The sequence below is a fragment of the Equus asinus genome, chromosome 10, assembly GCF_041296235.1.
Source record: "Equus asinus isolate D_3611 breed Donkey chromosome 10, EquAss-T2T_v2, whole genome shotgun sequence".
Lineage (NCBI taxonomy): Eukaryota > Metazoa > Chordata > Mammalia > Perissodactyla > Equidae > Equus > Equus asinus.
The window spans coordinates 83,368,110-83,393,695 of NC_091799.1; the positions used below are offsets into that span (position 1 = coordinate 83,368,110).

Consider the following 25,586-nt stretch of genomic DNA (forward strand, 5'->3'; position numbering starts at 1 on the left):
CCTTATACATGTTAGAATGGCTATAATTACCAAGACAAAAAAATAACAAATACTGGACAGGATGTGGAGAAAAGGGAACCTTCGTACACTGCTGGTGGGAATGCAAACTAGTGCAGCCACTATGGAAAATAGTATGGAGATTCCTCAAAAAATTAAGAATAGAAATACCATGTGAGGGGCGGGCTCAGTGGCACAGCGGTTAAGTGCGCACATTCCGCTTCTCGACGGCCCTGAGTCTGCCAGTTCAGATCCCGGGTGCAGACATGGCACCGCTTAGCAAATGCCATGCTGTGGTAGGCATCCCACATATAAAGTAGAGGAAGATGGGCATGGATGTTAGCTCAGGGCCAGTCTTCCTCTGAAAAAAGAGGAGGATTGGCACTAGTTAGCTCAAGCCTAATCTTCCTCAAGAAAAAAAAAAAAGGACTCATGCACCCCTATGTTCATAGCAGCATTATTCACAATAGCCAAGACATGGAAGCAACCCAACTGCCATAGACTGATAAATGGATAAAGAAGATCTGGGGTGTGTGTGTGTTCGTGTGTGTGTGTATGTGTATATAAATATATATACACACACACACATATATATATAACGGAATACTACTCAGCCATAAAAAAGACAAAATTGTCCCATTCGTAACAACATGGATGGACCTTGAGGGTCTGATTTTAAGTGAGATAAACCAGACAGAGAAAGACAAACACTGGATGATTTCACTCATTTGTAGAAGATAAACAAACACATGGACAAAGAGAACAGATTAGTGGTTACCAGAGGGAAAGGGGGTTCAGGAGTGGACATAAAGGGTAAAGGGGCACAGATACATGGCAACTGACAATAAGGTACAACTGAAATTTCACAATGTTATAAACTATTATGACCTCAATAGTATAAAAAAATTATTTTCTTTTCTGATTTTCAGCAATACATTTGAAGCTGACTCCATGAACACCTTTAACAACATGAACCTCAGGAATGCGTTTGCCAACTCTTGGTAACTTCCCAGTCACAGGTTTGTGTCGTGCGACCTCCTGGCCAAGGGCAGGATCTCGTGGTACAGCGAGCTTCAGTGTACCACAGTGAATTCAGCGATTTCCTCCTGGGTCAGAGCCAACGGGCATTAGCTGTGCTGTCCTTTCAGCCTCTCTCGTCACTAAACAAACCCAATAAAGACGTCACCATGTATTATCCATGCTTCACACAGGTTTCTAAAGGATCCTAAACTTTGGGATGGACTCCATTTCCTCTTTGTCCTTTCTCCTGCAGCATCTGACAGGTTATCAGAGCGCAGGCTCTAACTTGGAAGTAGCTCCTTCCTTTTCCTAGAGCATTAGAAACGGACCGCCATCTTGTCATCCAAGCATCGACAGACATGTTACATAACAGAATTAACGACTTTAGTCATGGGCATTGTTCAGACCTCACCTAAAAGTTCTTGTGAAGGGAGGAGTGTCCTCCTAAGACATGCCTTCCTTTCTAAGGGGTGCCTTCATCTAACAAGGCTATTTTCTCTTCCTTCTACAATTAGGTTTGGATTTGCTACTCACAGCCTCATACATAGAGGAGAGTAGGAGGAAAGGTCAAGAGACTAGCATTAGGCAAAGCGTATCAGTCGAGGGATAAAAGACCAGTCAGAACTGCTGGGATTACACATTAGACAGGCAGGGTTAATACCTTTATTGCTGCTATTAGTACTACCTTACTTTGGTATAAGTCTTCACACTTACACTATAAACCCTATTCTATGGAAGCCACTAGTAGCAGTATCATCACTATCTGGCCACTACAGACTTGTGAGGTGAGTAAGGAAGACGTGCTTGTCACCAGGCTATAAGCGATACAATTTAGGAATAGAGGTGAAGGAGCCTCGCGGAGCCCATCCAGACTCCTGCTCCAGAGCTCCTTCCTCGCTGTGGAGAGACGGACAAGACATGGTACAGCTGCTGCTTTAGGAACTAGCTGGACTCTGGCCAGGAAGACCTTCCAGAATTCTCCCCGTGCCACAGGAAGGGTGTGATGTTCACTGGAGAACAGGCTGAGTTAGACCTAGCAGCCTATTGGACAGAATGCAGGCTTTAGATCCTGCAGACCCAGGTTTGAATCCAGGTTCTGTCACTTACCAGTTTGTGACCTTAAAGCAAATGATGTTCTTTTTTTTTCTTTTTTGCCTCAGCTTCCTCATCTGAAATGGGTTGCTATGAGAATTATATGATATTTAGATGTAAAGCATGAGGCATACAATTTCAGTACTTGAAAAATGTTCACAGCGACTACATCCAAGCCTGCTGGGCTAAATATGGAGAGAAGTCAACCACTACATACAAAAATCCAAACTGGCGAAGGGAAGGCATGAAGACCCACACGGTGAAGATGAAAATGCTGAGAAACTGAATCCCAGCCCCTGGGCCCTGGCCCACATGCTCAGGGAATGTCAATTCCCCTGCAGCCCCAGGGGAGGCTGTCTACCTCCCAAGTAAGACAACTTTCTCACTTGGCATTCTAGAACATCTAGATTTGCATATGAATCACCCTAAGCTCAGAGCATGGGCTCAGCTAGAAAGAGGCCTATTTCAAAGAAGCAGGAGGACAGGGGAAGTTTCTGTAGAAGAAGTAGAAATGTCTGTCTACCACTGTTGGGCTCCTTGCTCCACCCCTTCTGGACCCCTGCAAAGGCGGGTCCTCTATGGAAGTTCCACAGGGCACAGGTCTTGGGCATCCTCCAGTGCCTGGCCCTCAGACATTACACTCAACTTGGCACTTGACCAAACTTTTACAAACCGCTCCTTAATGGTTTTTGAGTGTATGTCATGTCGATCAAAAAGACCGTGTCCACCTTAAATCAGGCTTATGGCCCTTTTTCAACCTCTTGTCCCTGCCTCCCTCACATCCCCCCCAGAGTGGAATGTATTCCTTGGCTCACTGTAAGCCAAAAGTCACAATGCATTTAATAACAGAATTGAATCCTTTACCCTCTGCATTCAGCAGTGATGAGGAGTGGTCGAAAATGCATTCAGAGTATCAACAACAAGGCAATGGTTTTCAAAACATAAGAGAATGTTACAAAAATACACTTAGACATGGAGCCACATTTTCTAAACGTGAATCACTGTAAGTGAGGAAAGGGGTTTAAAAATAGTAATAGCTGCTATAATTTATATGCCTGTTCACGATGGTCCTCATGCTGTGGAAAGCACATTGAGAAAATTATGCGATTTGAGAATACATTCTTGAAAAAACTCATACGGTGGAGAAGAATATTGACTAAAATGTGAAAGTCACTCCTTCATATCACCCCTAAACCATTCCCATAACATGACCTTCAACTTTCATCTTTGGTGTATTCTCATGCCGAAATCTGGTGGATCTTCTTCTCTTTTATGACTTCCTGCATTTATAGTCTTACTGAAGAAGGCTTCCCCACCCTAGATAATAATAATAGTCTCCTATTTTCTTCTAACACTTTCATAGATTTCACTTTTATGTTGAGCTCTTCTTTATCCCATCTGGAATTTATTTATTTTAAGGTAGGATAGAACTTTATACTTCTCTATAAAGTTTTAGCTAATTATTTCAATAAAACTCACTAAACAGACTGTCGTTTATCCTCCAGTTTTGAAATGTTTCCTTTCCATACACCAAATTTCCTGACATAGATGGGTCTATTTGGGATTCCCTATTCTGTTCCACTGGTCTATTTGCCAATTCCTGTGCCACATTGTTTTAATTATTATAGCTTTAAGGTATAGTTTGCTGTCTGGTGAGAGAGAACACACCCCTCCTCATTGTTCTTATTTTTCCAAAAGTTTCTTAGCTATTCACTCACTTTCCCCGCATCCAGACGAGTTTTAGTTAATCTGTTCAAGTTCCAAATAATTCTTTTCAGATTTTGAAGGAAACTGCATGTATTTAAAGGTAGGAAAGGAAGAAGAAAAAATCTAGTATCCTTAAAGGATTGTCTGCAGAGCCCATTTACTAGGTACAAGAACTGTGGCTGCAGATACATAATCTGAGCAACTGTTCTTCAGTTAAGGATGCAATAAGCTAAGACCGTCTCCATTAAAAAGCAAACAACGAACTCACCTCGCCAACCCTAGTGATCACTTTCGAATCTTTAGAGTAAATCGCCATATCCTAATCAGCATCCCACAAGTTTTCAATTGAGGTTATGAAATCTAAGAAGGGTTTCTTTAAAAGTTATTTGTACCAAATCATAAATCAAAGGTACACAGAGGTTACAAATTCAGACGTTCCCATCACATAATTATTTCAAATCACTCTCTCCCTTCTCCATTCTAACCTGAATTTCAGAGTGCAGTGTTCATGAGATAACTCTATCTCTTGGCATAGACAGCTCAAAATTATTACCATAGACATTTAGTGGAACAAGTCCAATTTTAAACTGAAAACAGTACTTTAAAAGACTTCTAAATTTTGGCATCCCTGTTTATACAATAATTATCATTCAATAAAGAAGTCATAATATTAAAACAGTGACAGATTTCTTTTTAGAGATTCTTGACCAGATCTTTCCTTAAAAAGAAAAAGACGAACAAAAACCAAAGAATAAGAAGGGTTTAAGTTTGTTTCAAAGTGTAATAGGAGACAGAGACAAAATCAGTATTCAAAATGGACAAAAATCTAGTGCCAATGCTTGCGGGCAAAGAAAAAGAAAACATACATACTCTGTCTAAATACTCTACTTTTCATATTTTTTCCATGCTTCAGGAGACATCATAAAAGTAACAATCTAGCATGACTGAAGTGCAGAGATCACACACAAGACCAACAATCTCTCTGTCCAATAGACTGTTTGGCTGAGAAAAGGGACACAAAACCTCTCTTCCATGAGACATTACGCAGACCTCTATCTGATATAACAGCACTTTCAAGGAGTGAATGGATAAACCAACTGTTGCACATCTATACAATGGACTGCTACTCAGCAATGAAAAGGAACGGACTATTGAGGCATGTCATGGATGAATCTCACATACATTATGCTAAGTGAAAGAAGCTAGACTTAAATGGCTACCCACTGTATGATTCCACTTATATGACATTCTGGAAAAGGCAAAACAATAGGAACAGAGAAGATATCGGTGGTTGCCAGAAGCTGGGGGTGAGAAGAGGGTTTGACTGCAAGTGGCCCTTTTTAGGGTGATGGAACGGTTCTCCACCTTGAATGTGGTGGTAATTCACATGGCTTGTGTTTGTCAGAATTTATAGTCTGGTACTAGAAAGTCTTCCTTTCGTTTCTTTCTTATGTTAGCATAATGTCTCAATTTTGTTCTTTAAGTATACTTCATTTAATCTTTTCTTCTGGAATTGGGGAAAATTCATTATGCTAAAGGGTGTAAGCAAATTATACCTCAATAAACTTGACATTCTCATCATCATCATCATAAATACTCTTGAAAACCAAACAAACTCCCCATACCATCTTCCTTCCATCAAGAACATGCAAGGTATTTATTTGCTTACGTAGGAAGGACACACTTAACGGAAGTGAAGTGTACAAAACTAAGTCTTCCTTGCTAGTGTGCGCTCTTCATTTTTCCAGCCATCTAGAACACACCTTCTTAGTCCTTCTACAGAGCAATGCAGATGTTCTCTCAAGTGAACCAAGGTAACCGTATAAAATGCTGGTGCCAGGATGGTTGTCCTACACTCCTGGATCAGAATCTGATGCCATGGGATATTTTAACAAGTCTCACATTGCTTTAGTCCAAACCTATGGGTTTTCACAGACAGTCAAGTTAATTCTATGACAATCAACTAAAGGCACTGCAATATTTGACCGCATTAAGTATACTGTGCACATCAAAGGAGGTGATAATCCTGTTCTGGATAAGACTGCGTGTAAAGAATTTGATTCAGTCCAGGCAACAACATTTTTAAATGGCAACTCTGTCTTATGATGGGTAGCTGAAGAGACTAAGGGTGCTTAGCCCAGAGAAGATACTAGAGGGGGCTTGGCACGGGGGTGGGGTGGGATTGAGAGGGATATAATGGTTTTACACACAAATATCTGAATGGTTCTAGGAAAAAAGGGGTAGACTACTGCAGGGTGGCACAGGATATTGGGTTAGTATGAATGAGAAAAAGATACAGAGTGGAAGGTATTTGGCTTTCTAAGAAAAACTTTTCGAACACCTGGTGCTATCCGATGATGGGATGGCTGCCTTCTGAGGGAGGGAGGCCACCAGGGATGCTGCAGGCAAGGTTTGAGATTTGGCGGGAGGCAGGGTGAAAAGACATACTTGAAGAGAAACGACCAAGAGTAAGCCAATCACACTGAGCTTGCTGGTCTACCAGCTATGCCACATCCGAGAGGATGGGGCACCGGTGGAAGGCAGAGAAGGAAGAGAGAAAACGCAGGAAAAGAGAAAGATGTGGACACATGGAAAGATGGCAGAGAAAGAGGAGAGAGACTTCTCCGACTCATTTTGCCTGCGTGGTAAAGGAGATGTACATTTGCGGGGTCATCCAGCATCTGATCATCCTTTAGATTTGGACGGTGGTGGAGAAGGGACATTTATTCTCTGTCCCCACTCCCAGGCCCCAGTCCACAGGCACATGACTTGGATGTGACCCACTGGAGGCTCTTGCCTGACTCTGGATCATGAGGAAGTGATGCAAAGACAAAGGAACAGATAAAGGCTAGTCACAGGAGTCTGGTGATGGTGGTGGTGGCAGTCGTGGTGTCCTAAGCGGATTGTTCCTGTGCTGTGACCTTGGATGTGTTCTTGGCCACTTGGTTCTTGCTCATTCGAGCCCAGACATCATCACTTCTGCTGGCTCGTGTGAGCTACCCAATATGCCGTCACTATTTCTTTATGTTTAAATTTGTTTTCTGCTTAAATGAGCCAGAATTGGTCTCTGGTGCTTGCAACCTCAAAACCCTAACTGTTAGGATCACACGGATTGGGGAAAGAGAGTTTTAAGAGCTATTTTACGTCGTTCATATGTCATATATGAAGACGAAATTCTTAAAAAAATTACATGGTTCCTAACATTGGTTGCATTGGGAGAACATTTTGGAGAAAAAATTAGGTTCTCTACTCCACCTTTACCCCACCCCTAACTGCTTCCAAGATTGTGAAATACTAATCAGGGCCAGAGGGTGATGGTGGGAGAAGCCAGGAGGACATTTTTCTCCCCCAAAATTTTCCAGGTAATTCTAATGCAGACTCTTAGCAGTCTGGCATTTGGGTTCCGAAGCAAACAAAAATGACTTCAACCATTTAATACAATTTGTCTGTATTACTAAAGTCTTTTCAATCTCCTCTTTTTCAGACCAAATCTGACCAACTCACAAGTGTCTACAGGGTGAGTCTCACCTGCCACTCTTCTTGTTAGCACATAGCTCCTCCCACAAAACCGCAAGCCCTGCTCACCCTGGTACCCGGCTCACCGGTCTCTACCCGGTACTTTCACCCCCTGGGAATATACTTCCCACCCTCTCTGCCTACACAGACCCTATTTATGCTTTAAGCTCCAATTTAAGAACAGCCTCTTTCATGAGCTCTTTCCCATCCATTCCAACCTAGGACTTTTCATAGAATACTATGATCTCAGAGCTGGAATGGTTTTCTAGTAAGCACATGCCATCTATGTCATATCATTAAATCACAGATCCCTTTCATTAGAATTAATTTCTGATATTTAATTCAATTTTCATTGTATTTATGCCTGGTCTCTCCAAGTCTGTAAGCTTTCTTTAAGCAATTCTACGTAGTTGGTGCTTAATATCATTAAGGTTAACTACCACAGACTGAGTCCCCTCATTTTTAAACAGTGTCATTTGTTAGGGAGAAAAATAAAGCTTTACCCATTCTTGAGATGACTCTCTGTTGGAACAGTTGCAGAAACTCTTTACAGATATTAAAATCTGTCTGGTTCTTAATCTAGTCTGGAACACAAGGTCGAAAACCCCGCCATTCTCAAAATGACACATCTTGAAGCATTTTCACCACCCAGAGCAGCAAGAGAGGCATGAAAGACAGTCCTTGAGCAGTCCTCTGAGCAGACAGAAAAACATCCTGTGACTTACATGTACCAACTCACTCACCCAAACAATTCCTGGCTCTGGAGCACAGCTGGAAAGGAGCCATTAAAGGACAGAGGGTGTGAAATGATTCACTAATGGGCCATTAGAGCTACTTTAATCAGGAAATTCAGAAGTGATATATTTCTATGGGAATCCTGATCCCTCCTCTCCCACTCCCCGTCCCCCCCCACCCCCCCCCCCTGCCCCCAGCAAAGCAAGGCCTTCATTGGATTATAATAGAATCAAGTATTTCTTCTAGCTGGAAGGATTGTATTTGGAGCCACTTAGCAGAAATGTAAAGTCTTTGGGGGTAATATACTAATACTGGTAATGATGAGACCACCTTAAGATTACATAATGCTTTGTAGTTTTTTCCCCCAAAGCCCTTCACATACGTTGTTTTGTTTGATTTTCCCAACAACTTCGTAATGGAGGTAGCACAGATAGAATTATCCTCATCCTACAGATGGGGAAGTTGAGGCGTTGAAGGATGGAGTGGTCTAATGAAGGGGTGGGGCCCTGGCATCCTGGGGGCCTCAACCTGTCAGCCGTGGAAGCATCAGGATGGCTGGTGTCACTCACATTTTAGTGCTAGAGCTGGGGACCACATCTGGGTTAAATTTGGTCTGGCACCCCACATATATGGGCATTCAATTATTGGTCTAATGTGACACCCCAGAAACAAGGCTCCTGAGGCTGAGAAACAGAGGGTCGAATCAAGGAGTAGAGAGTCTGTGTTGGGTGTGGTCTTGTACACAATCCTAGATGGCACCCTGATGCCTGCCAGTCAGCCAGTTCACGCACAAAGCCTGTTTCCTCATATAAAATGCAGGCTCTGGGTCTGGGATAACAGGCCTACAGCAGTGGTTTCTAAACTTGGCTGATTGTAAGAATAACCTGGGGGGCGTTTTATTTGAAGAAGAGGAAATGAGAGATTGCTTTGTAAGATAATACATGTTCGCCACATACAAGATTTAAGCGAAAAAGAAAAGTATAAATAAGAAACAAAAGAGGTCTTCAGGGGCCGGCCCTGTGGCTGAGTGGTTAAGTTCGCACGCTCTGCTTCGGTGGCCCAGGGTTTCGCTGGTTCGGATCCTGAGCGCGGACATGGCACCACTCACCAAGCCAGGCTGAGGCGGTGTCCCACATGCCACAACTAGAAGGACCCACAACTAAGAATATATAACTATGTACGGGGGGGGGGGGGGGCTTTGTGGAGAAAAAAGGAAAAATAAAATCTTTAAAAAAAAAAAACGAGGTCTCCAATCACCATTACTCATTGGGACAACAGTGACAAAACACTGTGTAACAGGTGGCCACCATCTTGGGGATTCTTCTACTCCTGTGTAATGCTTTACAAGCACAAATCTAGACCCCCACCCAGAACTAGGGGTTGGGGCCCGGAAATCTGTATTTTATAAACGCCTCTTGTGATACATCCAGGTTCATGGGATGGCTTTTGGAAACTCGGGGCGTTGATGATCAACAGAGAGTCTTCTTGTGGAGATAGGTATAAAATAGCATGTTTTTTAGTGAGAACTTTCCCAGTCACAAGGTGCCACCTGTGGTTCTTTGAGGCTGGGGTGACAATTCTTAGGGCTACAGGGAATTGGCCCCAAGAGTAGAAATAGTAAGAAAGAGTTAAAGGAAAATAAAAGCTAAGAAAGAGAGTCGAAATAGTAAGAGTCACCCCGTACTGGCTGTGCACCTGCAGAGGTCCCACCTGCCCCATCCACACACACACACGCCTCCCCAGAGATGATCCCTGAATGAGTGGGTGGGTGGGCCGGGAGACCCAGGAAACACCTGGATCCAGTCCAGGGGAGCAGAGGCGGTCTCTGGCAGGCAGGCCTGGAGATCCAGAAGCTGAGGCAGAACAGCTGGTGGGTCATCACATCGGAGGAGAGAACGAGGGAAAAGAAAACGAGGTGAGGGAGGGAGTGGTCTTAAGGGAACTAGTCAAGGCGTGCCCAAAGACTGAGGGGATTTTCATGTCATTATTCAGCCTTACACAGCAGAGAGAACAGTGGGTCCAGGCCCTTGGACTTATTCCATATTAAGTCCTCATACTCAACTACCTCTCCTGGGAAGACAGGGCTAAGGTGGTAGAAACAAACAACAATCCAAGATGGCAGTGACGTATTTGGTCACTGGAAGCATCCTTCCTTCACTAGGAATTAATAAACTGGGTTTTGGATGCCAGTCTCTTGGGAGTTTGACGAGCAGGAGTCAGGCTCCAGGCAGCCAATAACCCCCAGTATGTAAACAAAATTGGATTTGTGGACCTCTGCAGCCACCCTGTGAGGCCACCAGCTGGCCACGTGACATAAGTGGTTTGACCAAGGCCAGCAGCACCCTTTAGGAGACAGCAGGTCAGGACTGGGGGCTCCGGGGTTATTAAAGAAAGCTGATTGGGCCACGGAAGTCCACTGACGTTTTTCCCCTCATCCTCTGGCAAAGGACCTTTCTCTAATTTGCAAATGTCTATGAAAATCTTACAAAGATACACAACTTGTATCATCTAATTACACACTTAATAAATCACCCATGGGGGAAGAAGAAAGCCATACACGATGTTCCTCAGAGCAGATCATATGGTCGCCACACATGTACGGCAATCAGATGGTAATGCTGCCCTCTTCCCGAGAGGCCGAGGAAATGGGCTGCAGGCAGGCAGGCAGCTGCAGCGGGCTGGACCCAGTTCACCTGGCGCACACCTGGCCCCATGTGCTCAGGACACGGCCCCTCACAGGGCCGCAGCTGCAGCAGCTTCCCAGGCAAGGCTTTCCCACGACCCAGCCACCCGAAAGACACGCATCTGCCATGGCACCCTTTACCTTGGCATCCTCTCCTGGGCCTGTGCCTCCACTGCGTTCACATCCCAGCCTGGCAGTTACTCTGGGCTCCAAAAGACTGAACACAGGACACTTCAAAGGGTGTAAAGTTTGTCTTTTGTGATTCGTCCACTTTCCCTCTCCTGGGACATCTCTTCCCACAACCAAGAGTTACAATAGTTAAGCTATTACCCTCAACTGAGATTGACTAAAATGATTGAAGTGAGTTTGGAAACCACAGGCCTGTATTTGGATTGCTGTGGGCTGCAGTGTGGCTATTCTGAATTTGTTGGAAAGGCGGACATCTCAGGCCCCACTCCAGACGTACTGCATAAGAATCTGCATTTGATCACGCTCCCCAGGTGCCTCATGGGTTAGAACACACCCTCCCGCCCTGGGTTAATGAAGATCTACATAATATCAAATGGTAGCCTTTAAGACAGGGCTTCTTCCTTTCTCTTTTTTTTCACATTTTTATACCATGGACCTCTCTGGCTCTATTATAAAGTCTCAAAAGCATAATATTTTTAAATGCATAAAACACCTAGGATTACAAACAAAACTATGTTGAAGTACAATATCGTAAATATTTAAAAATGTATAATATCATAACCTATGTGCTTCTTAACACATTAAATAAGAAAATCTAAGGGCAAGTTTATTAACTGATACATTTTCAAAGTAGTAATGAGTGTGATACTGGAAGACATCTGCTACAAATAATATGTATCATTTCTACTGGGGACAGAGACATGAGGACTGCTAATATTATGGTGCTTTGTTTCCTAAATCCATTATTGAAGGAAATACTAAATTTGAGCTATAGTTTAGTGACAATAAACATTTTCTTCCCTTGCAGGTTCATGGCTCCGCTGAAATCTATTAATAGACTCTAGGTTAAGAGGAAGCAATGCTTGGGGATCTTATGTAAAAGGAGTATAGAGAATGCTATGCCCCGTATTTGTCTCTTTCTCTGTCTGTCTGATCTAAGTTTGAGTGCGAGCTGCCCAAATCGCTTCCTTCTCTGATAGCTACTGCATTTGCCTTCTTGGCTTCTGTCAGTTGGCTTCTCCATGAATTCCTACCACAAAACTAAGCCCTTAGATGTTGAATAAGTACTTCTGATCAAATCCTTCGGGTTGGGGTCTAAATATTTCTGAAACAGACATGCCAGGCTACATTCTGAGTACCATTACACAGAGTAACTAAAATAATGCCATTTCATAGGAAGCTGCCTTCTCCATCTGCATAGGTCCTTCCTCACGAATGTGGATTTAATATAAATTACTGACACTGAGTTCTGAAACATTGCCCCTGCTCTGCCAGAGAGCCTGGGGTAGGCTCCGTGTCTCTTGGATCATAAGCACCTTTTCAGGGTAGTGTTCTTGCCAAGAAAAGGAACACTTCCCACAGCCATGTCAACTGTGGTTCTCAAAGTAAGATCCATTTTCAGAAAAAGCCAAAATCGATTTGTCTCTGAATTTCAAAACTGTACATCCAAGGCATCTACACCGCTCTGCAGGCTCTTTTCTCCTCACACTAACCAAAATGCCATGAAAGCAAAATGGAACCGAACACATCAGCCTTGGGGAGTTCAGCTGACACTTGGTTTGAACTCTCACGGAAAAGTTTCTACTATACAGTGAGGCACTTCCCTAACAAAAACTCATGTGAGCGTGTTTGGACCACGCTTACAAAAGAGAAGACAGACCTACAAATTTGAGACAGTCTTACATAAAGGTTTTTGCTCAAAAATAGCCATGTCTCCAGGTCTGTGTGAGCAGCATGAATTAATTTCAGCTTGCAACCCTTCTCCCTAACACACACAAAATAGTCACTCACACTTAGCTTTTCTTTACATTGGTTTACACACTTGGAAAAGATTTCTAAACCTTGCATTTTGAACATCCTATGATGAGTTAGTGGCATTATCCTTACCTAGTTCTCCAACTATCCTAGTTCAGGGGTTAGTAATCTAAGATATGGTCTATAAGAAAGAAAATAGGCTGGAAACAGAGGAAACCTCAGATTTGAGGGTCAACCTGTGGATAACAAGAACCTATCATAGTAAATCATATCAGAGTAAAATTAATTTTAAAAACCAGCACTGTCATAGGGTCCAGGAAGGCGACAATTTGCGAGGTTTGCTATCTGAGCTTCGAGACTGCTTAGGTTTTAGAGTCTATCAGAGGTTGCTCCTGGAGCAGATGAAGAACCCACAGAAAAAAAGACTAAAACTGACAGCAGATTCTCTCCCCTTTCTGAAATCCCAATGGCAACAAATGGAGTTAATTAAGCCACCGGAAGACTATAGAGATGACTAATGTTTCTCCTAGCGAGGGCTCCAAATAACTAACTCCACTCGCTTTTAAGATGAGGTGTTAAATTTCTGTTACCATAAGTAACTCATTAAGGATGTCTAATTAGTTATAGACATAAGAATGTTTAATGCCTCCGCATTATGAAAACAGCGGGATTTCCACCACACAAAGTTTGGGCTGGCCACTGGGACCCCAATAAGACCCACACGCACCAAGATGTCCCCAGGTCCATTTCTCAGTTCCAGCGTCCCATTCTCTTTTAACATTCTTTGACTCACTTGAGGCAGAAACTGAAGTCACGCAAGTTCTAGCCTGTAAAAAGGATTGTGCAAAGGACTCAGCTTCACAAACCCAAACTGCACCCTTCCATTTCTGCCACCTTCCTCCCTGCAGCACTTAGAGGTAATTTTCTGTTCCCCCTCCAGGTCTTTATTGCTCCCCCGCCAAAACTGTCTTGCATCTGCTACAATAAAATACCTGTGATGTTTTCCAAAGCCAGCAGCTCACTGCCAACAATCAACCCTCTACCCCACAGGCAGCCGTCTGGGAACTTAAGTCAAAGTGTTGCAAGCTGAAGACGAGGGTGGAATTTGGCAAGTCTAAGACGGGGTTCCTTGGAAGGCAGAGCCTGCTCTTGCTGAAGGAGCCAGCCAGAGGGGAAAATAAGAATACTTTTGCCAAAGGGGCAGAAACAGGAGCAAAAGGCCAGAAAGAGTAAAGGGTAGCTGTTCCATCAAGAGCACCATGATGAATCCCAAGATTCATGCCATTCAAACGGAGGTCAAGTATGCTGGCTTTGACTTCCCTCTCAGGCACCCCTGGCCTGGGTAGAGGAGGCTGATAAGAATATTTAAGTCTTTGCTAAAAGAGCAAGGCTTAGGAAAACATAACGTACAAACAGAAGGTTGTCTATCTACCCTTTAAGGGAGTAATCTGCGAGTGTCGTTTTGCCCCCGTAGTCTGAGTCGTCTCACCGAAACAGAAGCTTTTGACCAAACTGATTCTCAAGGGCCACCCTGGCCTTTCCTCACACTCGCCCTACTCCGCCAATTTCCAACTTTGTTTCCGTCTTCTAATTTGGGGAGAACAATAGTGTGGAAATTAGAAAGGTATAGAAGATGGGCCAAGCGTGTCTTGCTTTAAGCCTGATAGCCTGGAATCCTCAAAATTACCAAAAATACAAACTGTGGGGTGATCTTTCTCTTTTACCAAAGGAGTCACTTTCGGTCCCTCTAAGTGCTGAGTTCCTCTGGTGCATATGAAATGTAGTTGTACTGCTTCTTCAGAAAGAGATTACAAAAGGGGATGCAGATTTAGACCCCCAGGCCATTGCTGTTATGGCCTGCCTTATTACGCAGGGACCTTGTATCTAAGTTGGGACTGTCAGCTCACGCCCTGCCCTACTGAGTCCATCTGTGGAGTCGTAGTCCATCTGTGGGTGCACGCTCACACACACCTGAATTTAACCAACCAAGGCAACCTGGGGCTGATGTGCTCACAGGGACAGCAAAGCCATTGGAAGATCTCTTAGTGGGGTGCACTCTGCCTCCTCTGCTAAGTGCAGCAGGTGCCACGTCCATGTAGGAGGAATGCTGTCATCTTGTTCCCCAGCCACTGAGGAAAAGGCGAGTTCCAGTTGGGACCTCCAAGGCGAGAGGAATTTTGTACTATCCCTGGACCCCACTGCAGGAAAGGCATAGAAATCATGTTTGGAAGTGAGAGGACGCATTGCCTACAGTTCTTAAGAGGGACACAACTGGTAAGTGAACACAGAGCCACACGAAGGGATCCCTGCCAGCCACTGAGATGTAGATTTATTGATTCCCTTTCGTGGACTTGTGGTCACAAGTTTTCTCTAACTCAGAATCCTAATTTGTCTTTGTTTGGCTGTTCCTCTTCTCTAGGTTTACACACTTTTGCACACATAGGCACCCACCTAGCTTGGTCTTTTATCCCATTCACCATCAGGAAAAAGCTGATGAACAGAAGTCAGATTCCAGCCGTTCAGATGGCCAGAGGGAGGGGGACAGATGCTCCAGCTTTGAGCTGAAACACTTAGCCCTCCCAACATTCTAGAAATGAGTTGGCTAATTAAGGGCTGCTCATGGCGTGTGCTCCACTTTAGCTCATGATCAGACTTCAACCGCTTGGCCATTTCTCTCTCTTTATGAGCCAGTTTGGTCTCACGGCTCAGAAGCAAAAAGGTCCCTTGTGCTTTCTTGAGATAGCAGGTAGTCCCACAGCTCTGAGATACATACTGCCAACTCAAAGAGGAAGAGGTTACTCACCCTCTGATCATGGCCTTCGGGGAAGCCAAAGTTCACCCTTCACTCCAGAGCCTGCACCACTGAGTCTGGCCACACCGCACCATACCCTCTTGGACAAGCGTGATAAATTCCCTCGCGTGCTGTGATTCCAACTGCCCCTCACTTGGGGAGTCCAGGCCTCAGTCTGCTTGGCTTCCAATTGAGTTTCAGCAGTTACGCAAATCAGGTTTCTGACTGTGTCTCAAATTCCAGTGCATACAGGAATAGCAGGTTGCTTAATCTCTAAATTCAGAGCCAATCCCTTTCTAAATACAGACAAAGGGACTGCCTGGCTCACCTGGTAGATTACAGGACGTTCCCTTGCCAGCTCTCACAACCTGACTTGTCAAGTGTATTGCCGCCATCTTGTTTTCCAGGCTCGAACTCCCATGGGGCACCATACTGTACATACTTTCAACCTTCTTCACTTGTTTTCATTTGTCAAACTAGGCCCCATCCCCATTCTTCTCTACTGACAGCATCCGATTTCCAAATACAAGATGATTGATGGTTAAAATGTCTTGGAGACAAAAAAAACTGTACTAGCCATTTTATTTTTCTTCTTAAACTACGATCTCCCTGTGAGAAACTTTTCTGTTCCTGCAACGGACAATAAGCTACTTACGGAAGTCAGCTCCATATCCAGGCCTACAGTTTTGACACAAGTTAAACGTGAGCAAGGTCACCCGATTTCCCTCTTCCCTTATTAGAAATGATATTAACAATGAAATACTGTATTAGGTCCAGGAGAATTGCATGTTTAGGGTAAGACTGGTGGGGCTAGAGTAAGCTTTCTTAGCAATAAAGAAACACTGTTCTAAATATGACAAAACATGATATTCACTTAACTACCTTTTTTTTAATTATAGAAAACATCTTTTTTTCCAAAGTAGCAACACCAAACAACTAAGATTGTAGAATTCTGGCCAGCATTCAGTGTGCCAAAGAGAAACAAGGAAGTGAATCATTTCTGTGCAAGTTAGCAGAATTTTGGTCCCCAAGAAGTTCTTGCAGCAGGGGACACCATCAACACATGGTAGGTCTCGTGGGTATCCCTACCAGCAGTTCTACCAACAAGGGGCGAGGGGGAAAAGCCAACCGTGGGTGCGTAGCGCATCTGATATTTCTTTCCCATTGTTTGGACCCTGCAGAAAACCCTCAACTTCCTTGCTCCTGAATCTACCCTTCTGGAGGCAAGAATGCCATCTAATACAGACCAAGAAACTAAAATTGGTTTCCAAAACAACAGTCCATTCAAACTGCTGAGGACTTACTGAGGTGCATCAGCCCACAGATGATGCTGTTCACGAATCATGTTAAAAATCAGGGATCAGAAAATATTTCCTCCAAAGGATCAGACAGTAAATAATTTAGGCTTTGCAGGCCACATCAGTCTCTCTCCTGTATTCTTCGTTTTTTCAACCTTTAAAATGTAAAACCCACTCTTCACTCCAGAGCCCTACAAAAACAGGCTGAGGTAGGCTGGATTTGGCCCGCGGGACAGTTTGCTGACCTCTGACTACTTCCAGAATGGACCGTGGAAAGGAGCCTATCCCCTAGCTCAGCTTAATTCATGGCAGAAGCACCTGGGACAGACCAGCATGAAGGATGGGAGACAAAGGGGACTTACCCAACAGATAGCCAGTAGGCAAGACAGAACAGGAGTTGGGGGTGGTGGAGAGGGTTCCTGAAAGACCACAGGAGGGGCTGTTCCCCCTCCTCATACAATGGGTGTAGCTGTAGAAGGCTGAGAAGTCACAGAGAGAAAAAGACTAGCGATAAGGTATGGGCTTGCCTTGACTAAGCACAGCCATCTCCCAGCCCTCCAGGCCTAAAATGCAAAGCTACAAAACTTGGCCACCGCAGCATGAGGATGAGAGCCAGCCAGTAAGCAGTAAGCAAGCAGCCCCCATATCTGCCTTCTCAGCCACACCCCTGTGGCTAATACGTCATTCTCAGAGGCTCAAACCAAAGAGTGCCAGTATTTAGGCTGGACTATTCAACTAAAATAAAGTTCTCCACCTAATTCTGATGCTACTGTCACTCTGACCACATGCACTATTTCCAACCTACCCTATGTCAGCTCAGTTCCACAACACTCTAACCACTTCATTCCGGGGTGGGGGGGGGGTGGGGGGTGGGGGGGGGGGTCGGGGGGCGGGTGGAATTCACGTCAAATTATCCAGGCGCCTATCAGAAGCAAGGCTTGGAAATGCTTCAGAAACCCAGGCTTGAGATAGTCTGTTCTGTTCTGCTTCTCTTATCACAAATCTTGACAACAGAAAGGACACTCTGAGGCTCAGCTACAACCTCGGGAACCACAAATGAGCTTTTAAATTATCCTCGAGTGTGGCTGCAACCCATGCCCCCCTCCCCTGTTTATTTTCTACTTCTGAGCGTGAAGACATCGCTGTGGCCATTTCCAAACCTCTGTCCCTAGCCCTCTGTGACAGATAATCAGGATGCACACTTCACTTTTCCAATTCTCTGACTTAGAAGCTGAGCAGAGGTAGCTTCTTAATGGAGAAAACATTAGTACATTCAGGCTTCACTCTGGATCCCAGTCAATTTCTGCATATTTCACAGCTGTTATACATCTACCTCCTTTCTTACAAAAGCCAGTGAAAATTAGCAAGCACCTTGTTGGTGCTGAAATATGGAAATACAGCAACGGTCAAGCCTGAAAATCAGTTTCTGGTTGACTATCTTCAAAGTATTTGTTCTAAAACAGTGTCTGCAGCTCATTTATTATTTGCCAATTTTTAAATCAGTTTTAACTTGAATGCTGCATGATTTTGGGTGATTTTTTTTAAAGCGACCCCCAGAATATGACTGTCATTTGGTCATCAATCTAGATGCTGAGGAAAATTCTTCCTTGGGCAGATGTCAGCACAATTCAGATTAAGTCTGTTTCTCATGTCAATATTATCTACTCATTTCTCATATACTTTTCTAAAAAAATTAATCTTCGGAAGATATAAGTTGTACTCAGAAAAAATACGATTCTCTTCGCCACTCAGGTCCCCCTTCCTACCTGCTTCAGGAGCTGATCAGGTGAGTGTTTTCCACTGTGCTTCACAGCCGCCTGAAGAAGACAGACTCCAAAGTTTGTTGTGCTTCATTTCCCTTCTCCATTCAGTTCTTTAAAGTCTTGGTTAGTAACTATCAACAAAAACATGAGCCATGCCACTGCGTGCTCCGACTTCCTGCCAGCTCCTCATGCTCCACAGAGCCTAGAGCAGATTCTCTCTCTCTCTCCTCCTCCCGGCTTCACCTCCTGGGCTCGAGGGCCCCACCCACAGCACTCAGATCATTTTTCATTTATGAGTGCATCCCACTAAACTGTGTTTCTAAGAGAAGGAACCCACACTTGCCCTGCCAGCGTATTGGAACCGTGCTGCTAAAAAAGGCTTTAATTTTCTGTGTGTACGGGGTAAATCCAATCCTGGCAGAAGTCAACCGTGGTTTCCTCCTGCAGGTATCTGCAGATAAGCTCTTCCATCAGCAAAGGACGTGCACCTTGGGGATGCGGTCACAACAGCTTCGTTATACGGATACCACCACAGTCCACTGCGGTAAACTGAAGATTTCAGGCATGAGACAATCAAAAATATATCAAAATATGTATTTCATGTACAACCAAAAATGTGAAGCCAGGATGATCGATCAGTCAAGAAACCTTCCACCCAGTGACCTAACACTTCGCAATGAATTAAATGTTTTACTTTGCACTTATTCAAGGGTCAGGTTTCTTATTGCATTCAAATGGGAATAAAAATTGCAACTTTAAGTAATTTTGTAAAGAAGCCCATTGGTAAGTAAAAGGCTACTTATTATGATGACCCCATATCTACAACTTTCCTAATCCATCTTCCATCCCAGACCTCTACTAACAAAAGCGAACATCAGCTGGCCCTTGAGTACACTCACCTCTGCTAGAATGTCAGCAACTACAAAGACGATTTGATCTTTCCCTCTAAGATTATCAGGAAAGAGAATTTTAAAAATAGGTTCCCCCAAACTAACACACATATATCGTGATTTCCACTATGTGTAAAATTCACCTTATTTTGCAGTTGGAGCAAAAGGGGTTCTCTCATGATTCATCAACCAGAAACACAGGTCCTGAAAACCCCAAGGTCTTCAAAATAGGTATGAAAATTTACACGAACTATTTAAATGGCAATAATGTCTTGTTTTGAAGATACTGACAGTCCTGGAGCTGGCCCGGTGGCATAGTTAAGTTTGCGCACTCCGCGTTGGCGGTCTGGGGTTTGCAGGTTTGGATCCCAGGCACAAACCTACACACCACTCATCAAGCCATGCTGTGAGGACGACCCACATACAAAATAGAGGAAGACTGGCACAGATATCAGCACAGGGCCAATCTTCCTCACCAAAAATAATAACAATAATAATAATAATACTGACAGTCCTTTAGCAGCTACAACTTGCCAGGAATGAAAGAGGAGCAAACGTCCTCTGCTCATTTACAGTCATTCTTAGGTTGAGCTTCTGGAAAACCCAGAAGGACTGTTAGGTCTTAGGATTAATTTTTTTTTTTTTTAAAGATTGTTAATTTTTTTTCTTTTTCTCCCCAAAGCCCCCAAGTACATAGTTGTATATTCTTCATTGTGGGTCCTTCTAGTTGTGGCATGTGGGATGCCGCCTCAATGTGGCTTGATGAGCGGTGCCATGTCCGCACCTAGGATTCGAACTGACGAAACACTGGGCTGCCTACGGCGGAGCGCATGAACTTAACCACTCGGCCACGGGGCAGGCCCCAAGGATTAATGTTTTTTTAATCTATTCATTTAGAGTTTTATCCTATCTGGATTTCCCCCATATTGTTATAAGCCAGTCTCAGTCCCTATGGGCAGTTCTTCAATCTTCAAAATTGTTTTTTAATTTTTCGTATATTTATAAAACTAACAACTTAGTATCCAGACTGAAAGAAAATTTGTTTCTTCATTTTTTTTAATTAGATGGTTAAAATGTCTCCTAAAAAAGAAAATGCTATACACTTCCACACATGTGCCAAATGGGTTCCAGTCATCCTAACACCCTAACACCACAGCCTTGGAAAAAACAGGAAAGTTTTTTCTTTACAGTTCCCCATTGGACAGTTTGACAGATGACACAAAGAAAAGACAGGGTCAGTGGTGTACAAAGGATGCTCGCTGGTGTGGCAGAGGGAGAAGTGACAGTAGGATTCGTGCCCAGTCTCCAAGCCCAAGCAGGAAACCCCAGACCAGCGCAAACTTTCAGGTGCGGTTCAGAGGTCTGAAAGTTGATCATGCGGGTGACCTCTGGGACTCACTTTCCCAGTTCAGGGAGAGTGGACCTGCTCTGAGTTTAAGCAAAGGACAAGGAAGTGTGTTCTTTAAATTATTTTTTTAAGGAAGTAGGAAAAAAGGAGGGTTAAAATTTTCTTGGCCCATGACCCAACTACAGTCTTAATCAGAGGTAAATTTGCCCATTGAATATTCTCTCCAGTATTAGTTTGTGACATCTGCCAAAAATCTATGGTGAAACCAGTTATTCCACCTCTCTTTGTCCCAGTCTCTCAAGAAAGGGTGGATAATATATAACATATAATTTTGCTTTAAAGGGAATTGCGGTTACACTTACTCACAAGACTAGCCCTGTGGCATGTACCAGAACGCAGCAAGTACACAAGCCATTAGACACATCTAACCATCCAAGGATTCAGGGCCGATGAAACCTGAAGTTTCTGGTCAGACTGCCCATGTGTGGAGTCTGAATCTCTGCTTTTTTCTCACCCACCTTGGTTCCTGGGCCTGGAAGACTACTGTGCCCACCCTCTCTGTGATCCGGGAGGGACCCTAAGGATCGCTTAGTTCTACTTCTCATTGCTGAGATGTGGAAACAGAGGCCGAGAGAGAGGGGAGAAAACTTGCCAAGGTCAGGGCACACTAGTGGAAGTACAGTATTAGAACCTGGATCTTCCTGATTCAAATTCTAGGACAGCGCTAGGTGGACAAGATGTGGATCTTCATGGCCCAGACCTACAGGCAGGCGCTCAGTAATGGCTCTCCAGCTGGTCACAAAGCCCAGCCTAGGGACACACCTAAGATTCTCCTACAAGCAAAAGCAGAAGAGTAACAAAGAAAGCATCAGAAGGACAGGGAGCTAGGGAGTGATTCCAGCAAACCCCAACAGAGAAAGGGATCAACACCACCACAAAAGCCAATGGACACTTCGGGGCACAGACCCAAAAGAACTGAAAGCAGGGACACAAACAGCTATTTCACAACCACGTTCACAGCAGGAATACCCAAAATGTGGAAGCAACGTAAGTGTCCGTTGACAGCTGAACGGATAAACAAAATGTGGTACATACATACAATGGAATACTATTCAGCCTTACCAAGGAAGGGAATTCTGATACACGCTACAACAGGGATGACCCTAGAGGACATCATGCTCAATGAAACAAACCAGGCACAAAAAGACAAATGTTGTATGATTCCCCTTATTTGAGGTACCTAAGAATAGTCAGATTCACAGAGACAGAAAGTAGAATGGCGGCTGCCAGGGGCTAGAGGAGAGGAAAGTGGCCAGTTATTATTTAATAGGTACAGAGTTTTAGTTTTGCAAGATAAAAGATGTTCTGGAGATGGATAGTGATGATGGCAGCACAACAATGTGAATATACTTAACGCCACACAACTGTACACTCAAAAATGGTTAAAATGGTCAATTTTATATATACATATAATATATAATATAATATAATAAATAAATTAATTAAAATAATATATATGTGTGTGTGTGTGTGCAGGTAAGTGTGAGGGAGATTGGCCCTGAGCTAACATCTGTTGCCAATCATCTTCTTTTTTTTTTCTCCCTAGAGCCCCAGCACACAGTTGTATATCCTAGTTACAAGTCATTCTAGTTCTTCTATGTGGGATGCTGCCACAGCATGGCCTGATAAGCAGTGTGTAGGTCCACACCCAGGACATGAACCGGCACACTCCAGGCAGCCAAAGCACAGCGTGCGAACTTCACCTGGCCACGGAGCCAGCCCCTATATTATATATATTTTTTAAAAGCCAGTAGAACCTGGATTTTCTTTACAATTTCCCATGGGCCAGTTCTATGGCTCTCATGCTTCATATTATTAAAGCACAAAGTAGAGACTACTACTTGGCATAAGACAAAATTCATAAATGACTTGAAAACAACAGGAATCACTAAAGTTTCCTTCTCTCTTTTCCCCAATCCCTGGTCAAAAATAACTCATAGAAAGTTATGAAAGCAAACAAGGCATTCAGTTTGTTTGCATATTCTGTGATAGGAGAAGATAATGTCAATGCAGATGGGGAACACCCTGCAGCTCGTGCAAGCAGGGAGAGCCCTGGCCTGGATATATGGAGATGTGGCCCCCTTCCAACTTCTGCCATCAATGCAGAGGGTTCACGAACACCCTTGAGAAAGCTCTCTGCAGCTGCAGTCCATTCTTTTTCTCCACAAAGCCCTCTTAGAGGTCATACATCCCTCACCTCACTCAACTTTGGCAGCACATACTGATGCCATCATACTTTTTCAGTCCGGCACACACAACTGTTTCTTAGCTGTTGAATCTGTCCAATTAGACCACAAGCCTCTGGTGGAGAGAGCTGCCTCCAGCTCTCCGACCAGCTCTTCTCAGTCTCCATCCTTGACTTCCCTCCTCCATCTGGTGGGCTATTAAGGGACACCAGCATTTCCCTCTTCTCTCCTCCTCCCTGGGTTATCCCCTCTACGTCCATAGCAACAACAACCAAGTAAGAGCCACTAACTCCTCAATCGGCATCTCTCTTCAGAGCCTCAGCCCCAGACCTCTAGCTGCCTCCTGCCCAGCTCCAGCTGGTTGTCCTGTAGGCATCTCACGTGGAGCACACCCTAAAATGAAACCCGTATGCTCTCCCTCAAACTGGTCCCTCCTCCTATATTTCCTCTCTTAATTAATGTCAATCCCCAGCCACTCCAGCACAAACGCGTCATCCTCAGCTCCTCTCTTCCCTTCCCAGCTGGCGGTTAGGTCCCGTCAACTCCACTTCTCAAACCTGTCCCCTCCCCTCCCCTGTATTCTGTCACATTTTAGGGCCTTGATCCAAACTAGTCTCCCTTCCTCAGTGCTTTCCCCCTCCAATCTATCCTGCACATGGAGATATCTGATGGCAAATATGTAAGATCTGCTTGATGAAGTCTCATGCTCTAATAATTTCTTGTTGTCCAAAGGATAAAGCCTAAACATCTTTGCATGGTATCCAAGACCATTCCTGATCTAGCCCCAATGCCTGCATCAAGAAACACATTGCCTACCGCTCTTTTGCACATCCCTATGCTTTCACATAGACCAGTGGTTCTCAACTGGGGAAGAGTTTACCCCCTGTAGGGAGGAGGAGGGGATGCTACTGGCATCTAGTAAGTGGAGGCCAGAGACACTGCTAAACATCCTACAGAGCATGAGACAGCCCCCTGTAACAAGGACCAAACCATACAGGTTCTTTATTTTTTAGTGTTTTCAAAAGTTTTTTTTCTTAATTTTTTAATTATACATATAAACATTAAAATTTGGAATGTACAAAAGAGAGAAAAAAAGGCGGGAGGCAGGGAGGAAAGGAGAGGTGGGCAGAGGGAGATGGAGAGAGAGAGAAAGGGAAGAAAAGAAAGAGGTGGAGAAAAAAGGAAAAGAAAATCATCCCAGTGGCCTGCCACGTGAAACAGCGTCTACTAACAATTATGTTTTATAAGTACTTTTTAAACATTTAAAAAAAATTATTTTATTGAGGTCATATTGGCTTATAACATTGTGTAAATTGCAGGCATATATTATTCTGTATCAGTTTCCATATAGACTGCATCACGTTTGCCACCAGTAGTCTAGTTTTTATCCATCACCATATACCATATGGGTTAGATTATTCTAACCCACAGAGCATTCGATTACACTGTATTTATTATTACCACCACTGCTTCCCACTCTAGGGGCTGCAAGCAAAAATGCTGCCAGGCTGCAGAAAATTAAATGAATGAGAGAAGCAGGTTAGACAAAAGCAATAGGGGTCTTGAGGACTGGAGAAGGCACGCCCTTCCTAAACATTCAGATTCAAAATTCAAAAACCCTGTGCAGAATCACGCAGTAAGGGAACGGCTTTGCAGCTCCTCTGTGGCTCCTGAGCAGGACTGGGCACTGTTCACCTCTTGGGAACTCGCTTCCTTGGAAGTGATGAATCGACATTTACTGAAAAGTTCCCTCTTGTATTTCCCTTCAGAGCCCAGCACACTCCTAAGTTCTAGTAAATATATGGAAAAATAGGACAAAACTTTCTTCACCTCAGATACTTAACACAGTTCCCCTGTCCTTTGGAATTTTTCCCCCAAGAGTTCTTTCTTTGTAATCTAATGACCTTACTCTAGCTTTTCCAAAAATACAGTCTACAAAATACTGGTTCAAGGAGATGCTCTATGCAAGAAGGACTCCGCGGTCAAATAAATTTGAGAAGTGTTGCATACTGGCTCTCCCTTTAACTGCTGCATCCAAATCTTATCTTATCAAACTGTTCTCACCCCCGCCCTTTTATAATGTAGCTGATTCAGAGGAAGCAAGTGCTTCCAGGACTTCTGGAAACACTCTCAGGCATTCTCCCTGGCTGTCTGATTGGTCCTCCCTTCGCATGGGGCACTCTTGATTTAAATTTCCATTTGTGTGCAGAAAAGCACCAGCTCCCTTGAACGCAGTCCCCGTCCCTCAGGTTCTCACTGTTCTCATCCTCATGGCTTGTCTCCACATCTAAATGAACGTGCTCAAGCTGAAATTGCCCAGTTTTCTTCAGGTAGGAGCCATCTTGAGTAAAGATGGAGGGAAGCAATGAGAGTGACACTACAGTCAGGGAGTGCAACTGAACAGGAAGTCCACGTTGGTGTGCCCCAGGACCTGGGTCCTGGACAAGGACATATGTCCCCTAGAGGCAGCTTTTCAGAATCAAAGCCCATTAATGAGGCTTAGGACAGTCCATTCAAATAGATAAGCATGTTTGCTCTGGACATAGATGGAGAAAA

The 25,586-nt window shown here is 44.0% G+C and overlaps 1 protein-coding gene across 12 annotated transcripts in view; it reads right to left on the reverse strand.

Annotated features, from left to right (window-relative positions):
* The window catches only part of PDZD2 (PDZ domain containing 2), a 345,154-nt gene that overhangs the window by 108,122 nt on the left and 211,446 nt on the right, over positions 1 to 25,586 (reverse strand). The window contains exon 1 of one of the 12 annotated variants that reach the window (XM_070519819.1): positions 18,550 to 18,734. The exons of 9 other annotated variants lie outside the window; for them this stretch is intronic. Coding sequence is in view for 1 of the 3 variants with exons in the window: in XM_070519817.1 (XP_070375918.1) it covers positions 15,498 to 15,508 (11 nt within the window). In the remaining 2 variants the exon portion in view is untranslated. Of the gene's footprint in view, positions 1 to 7,835; positions 7,976 to 15,497; positions 15,524 to 18,549; positions 18,735 to 25,586 lie in introns of those variants that run through there. 2 more of the 12 variants (XM_070519817.1, XM_070519820.1) reach the window with 2 other exon arrangements.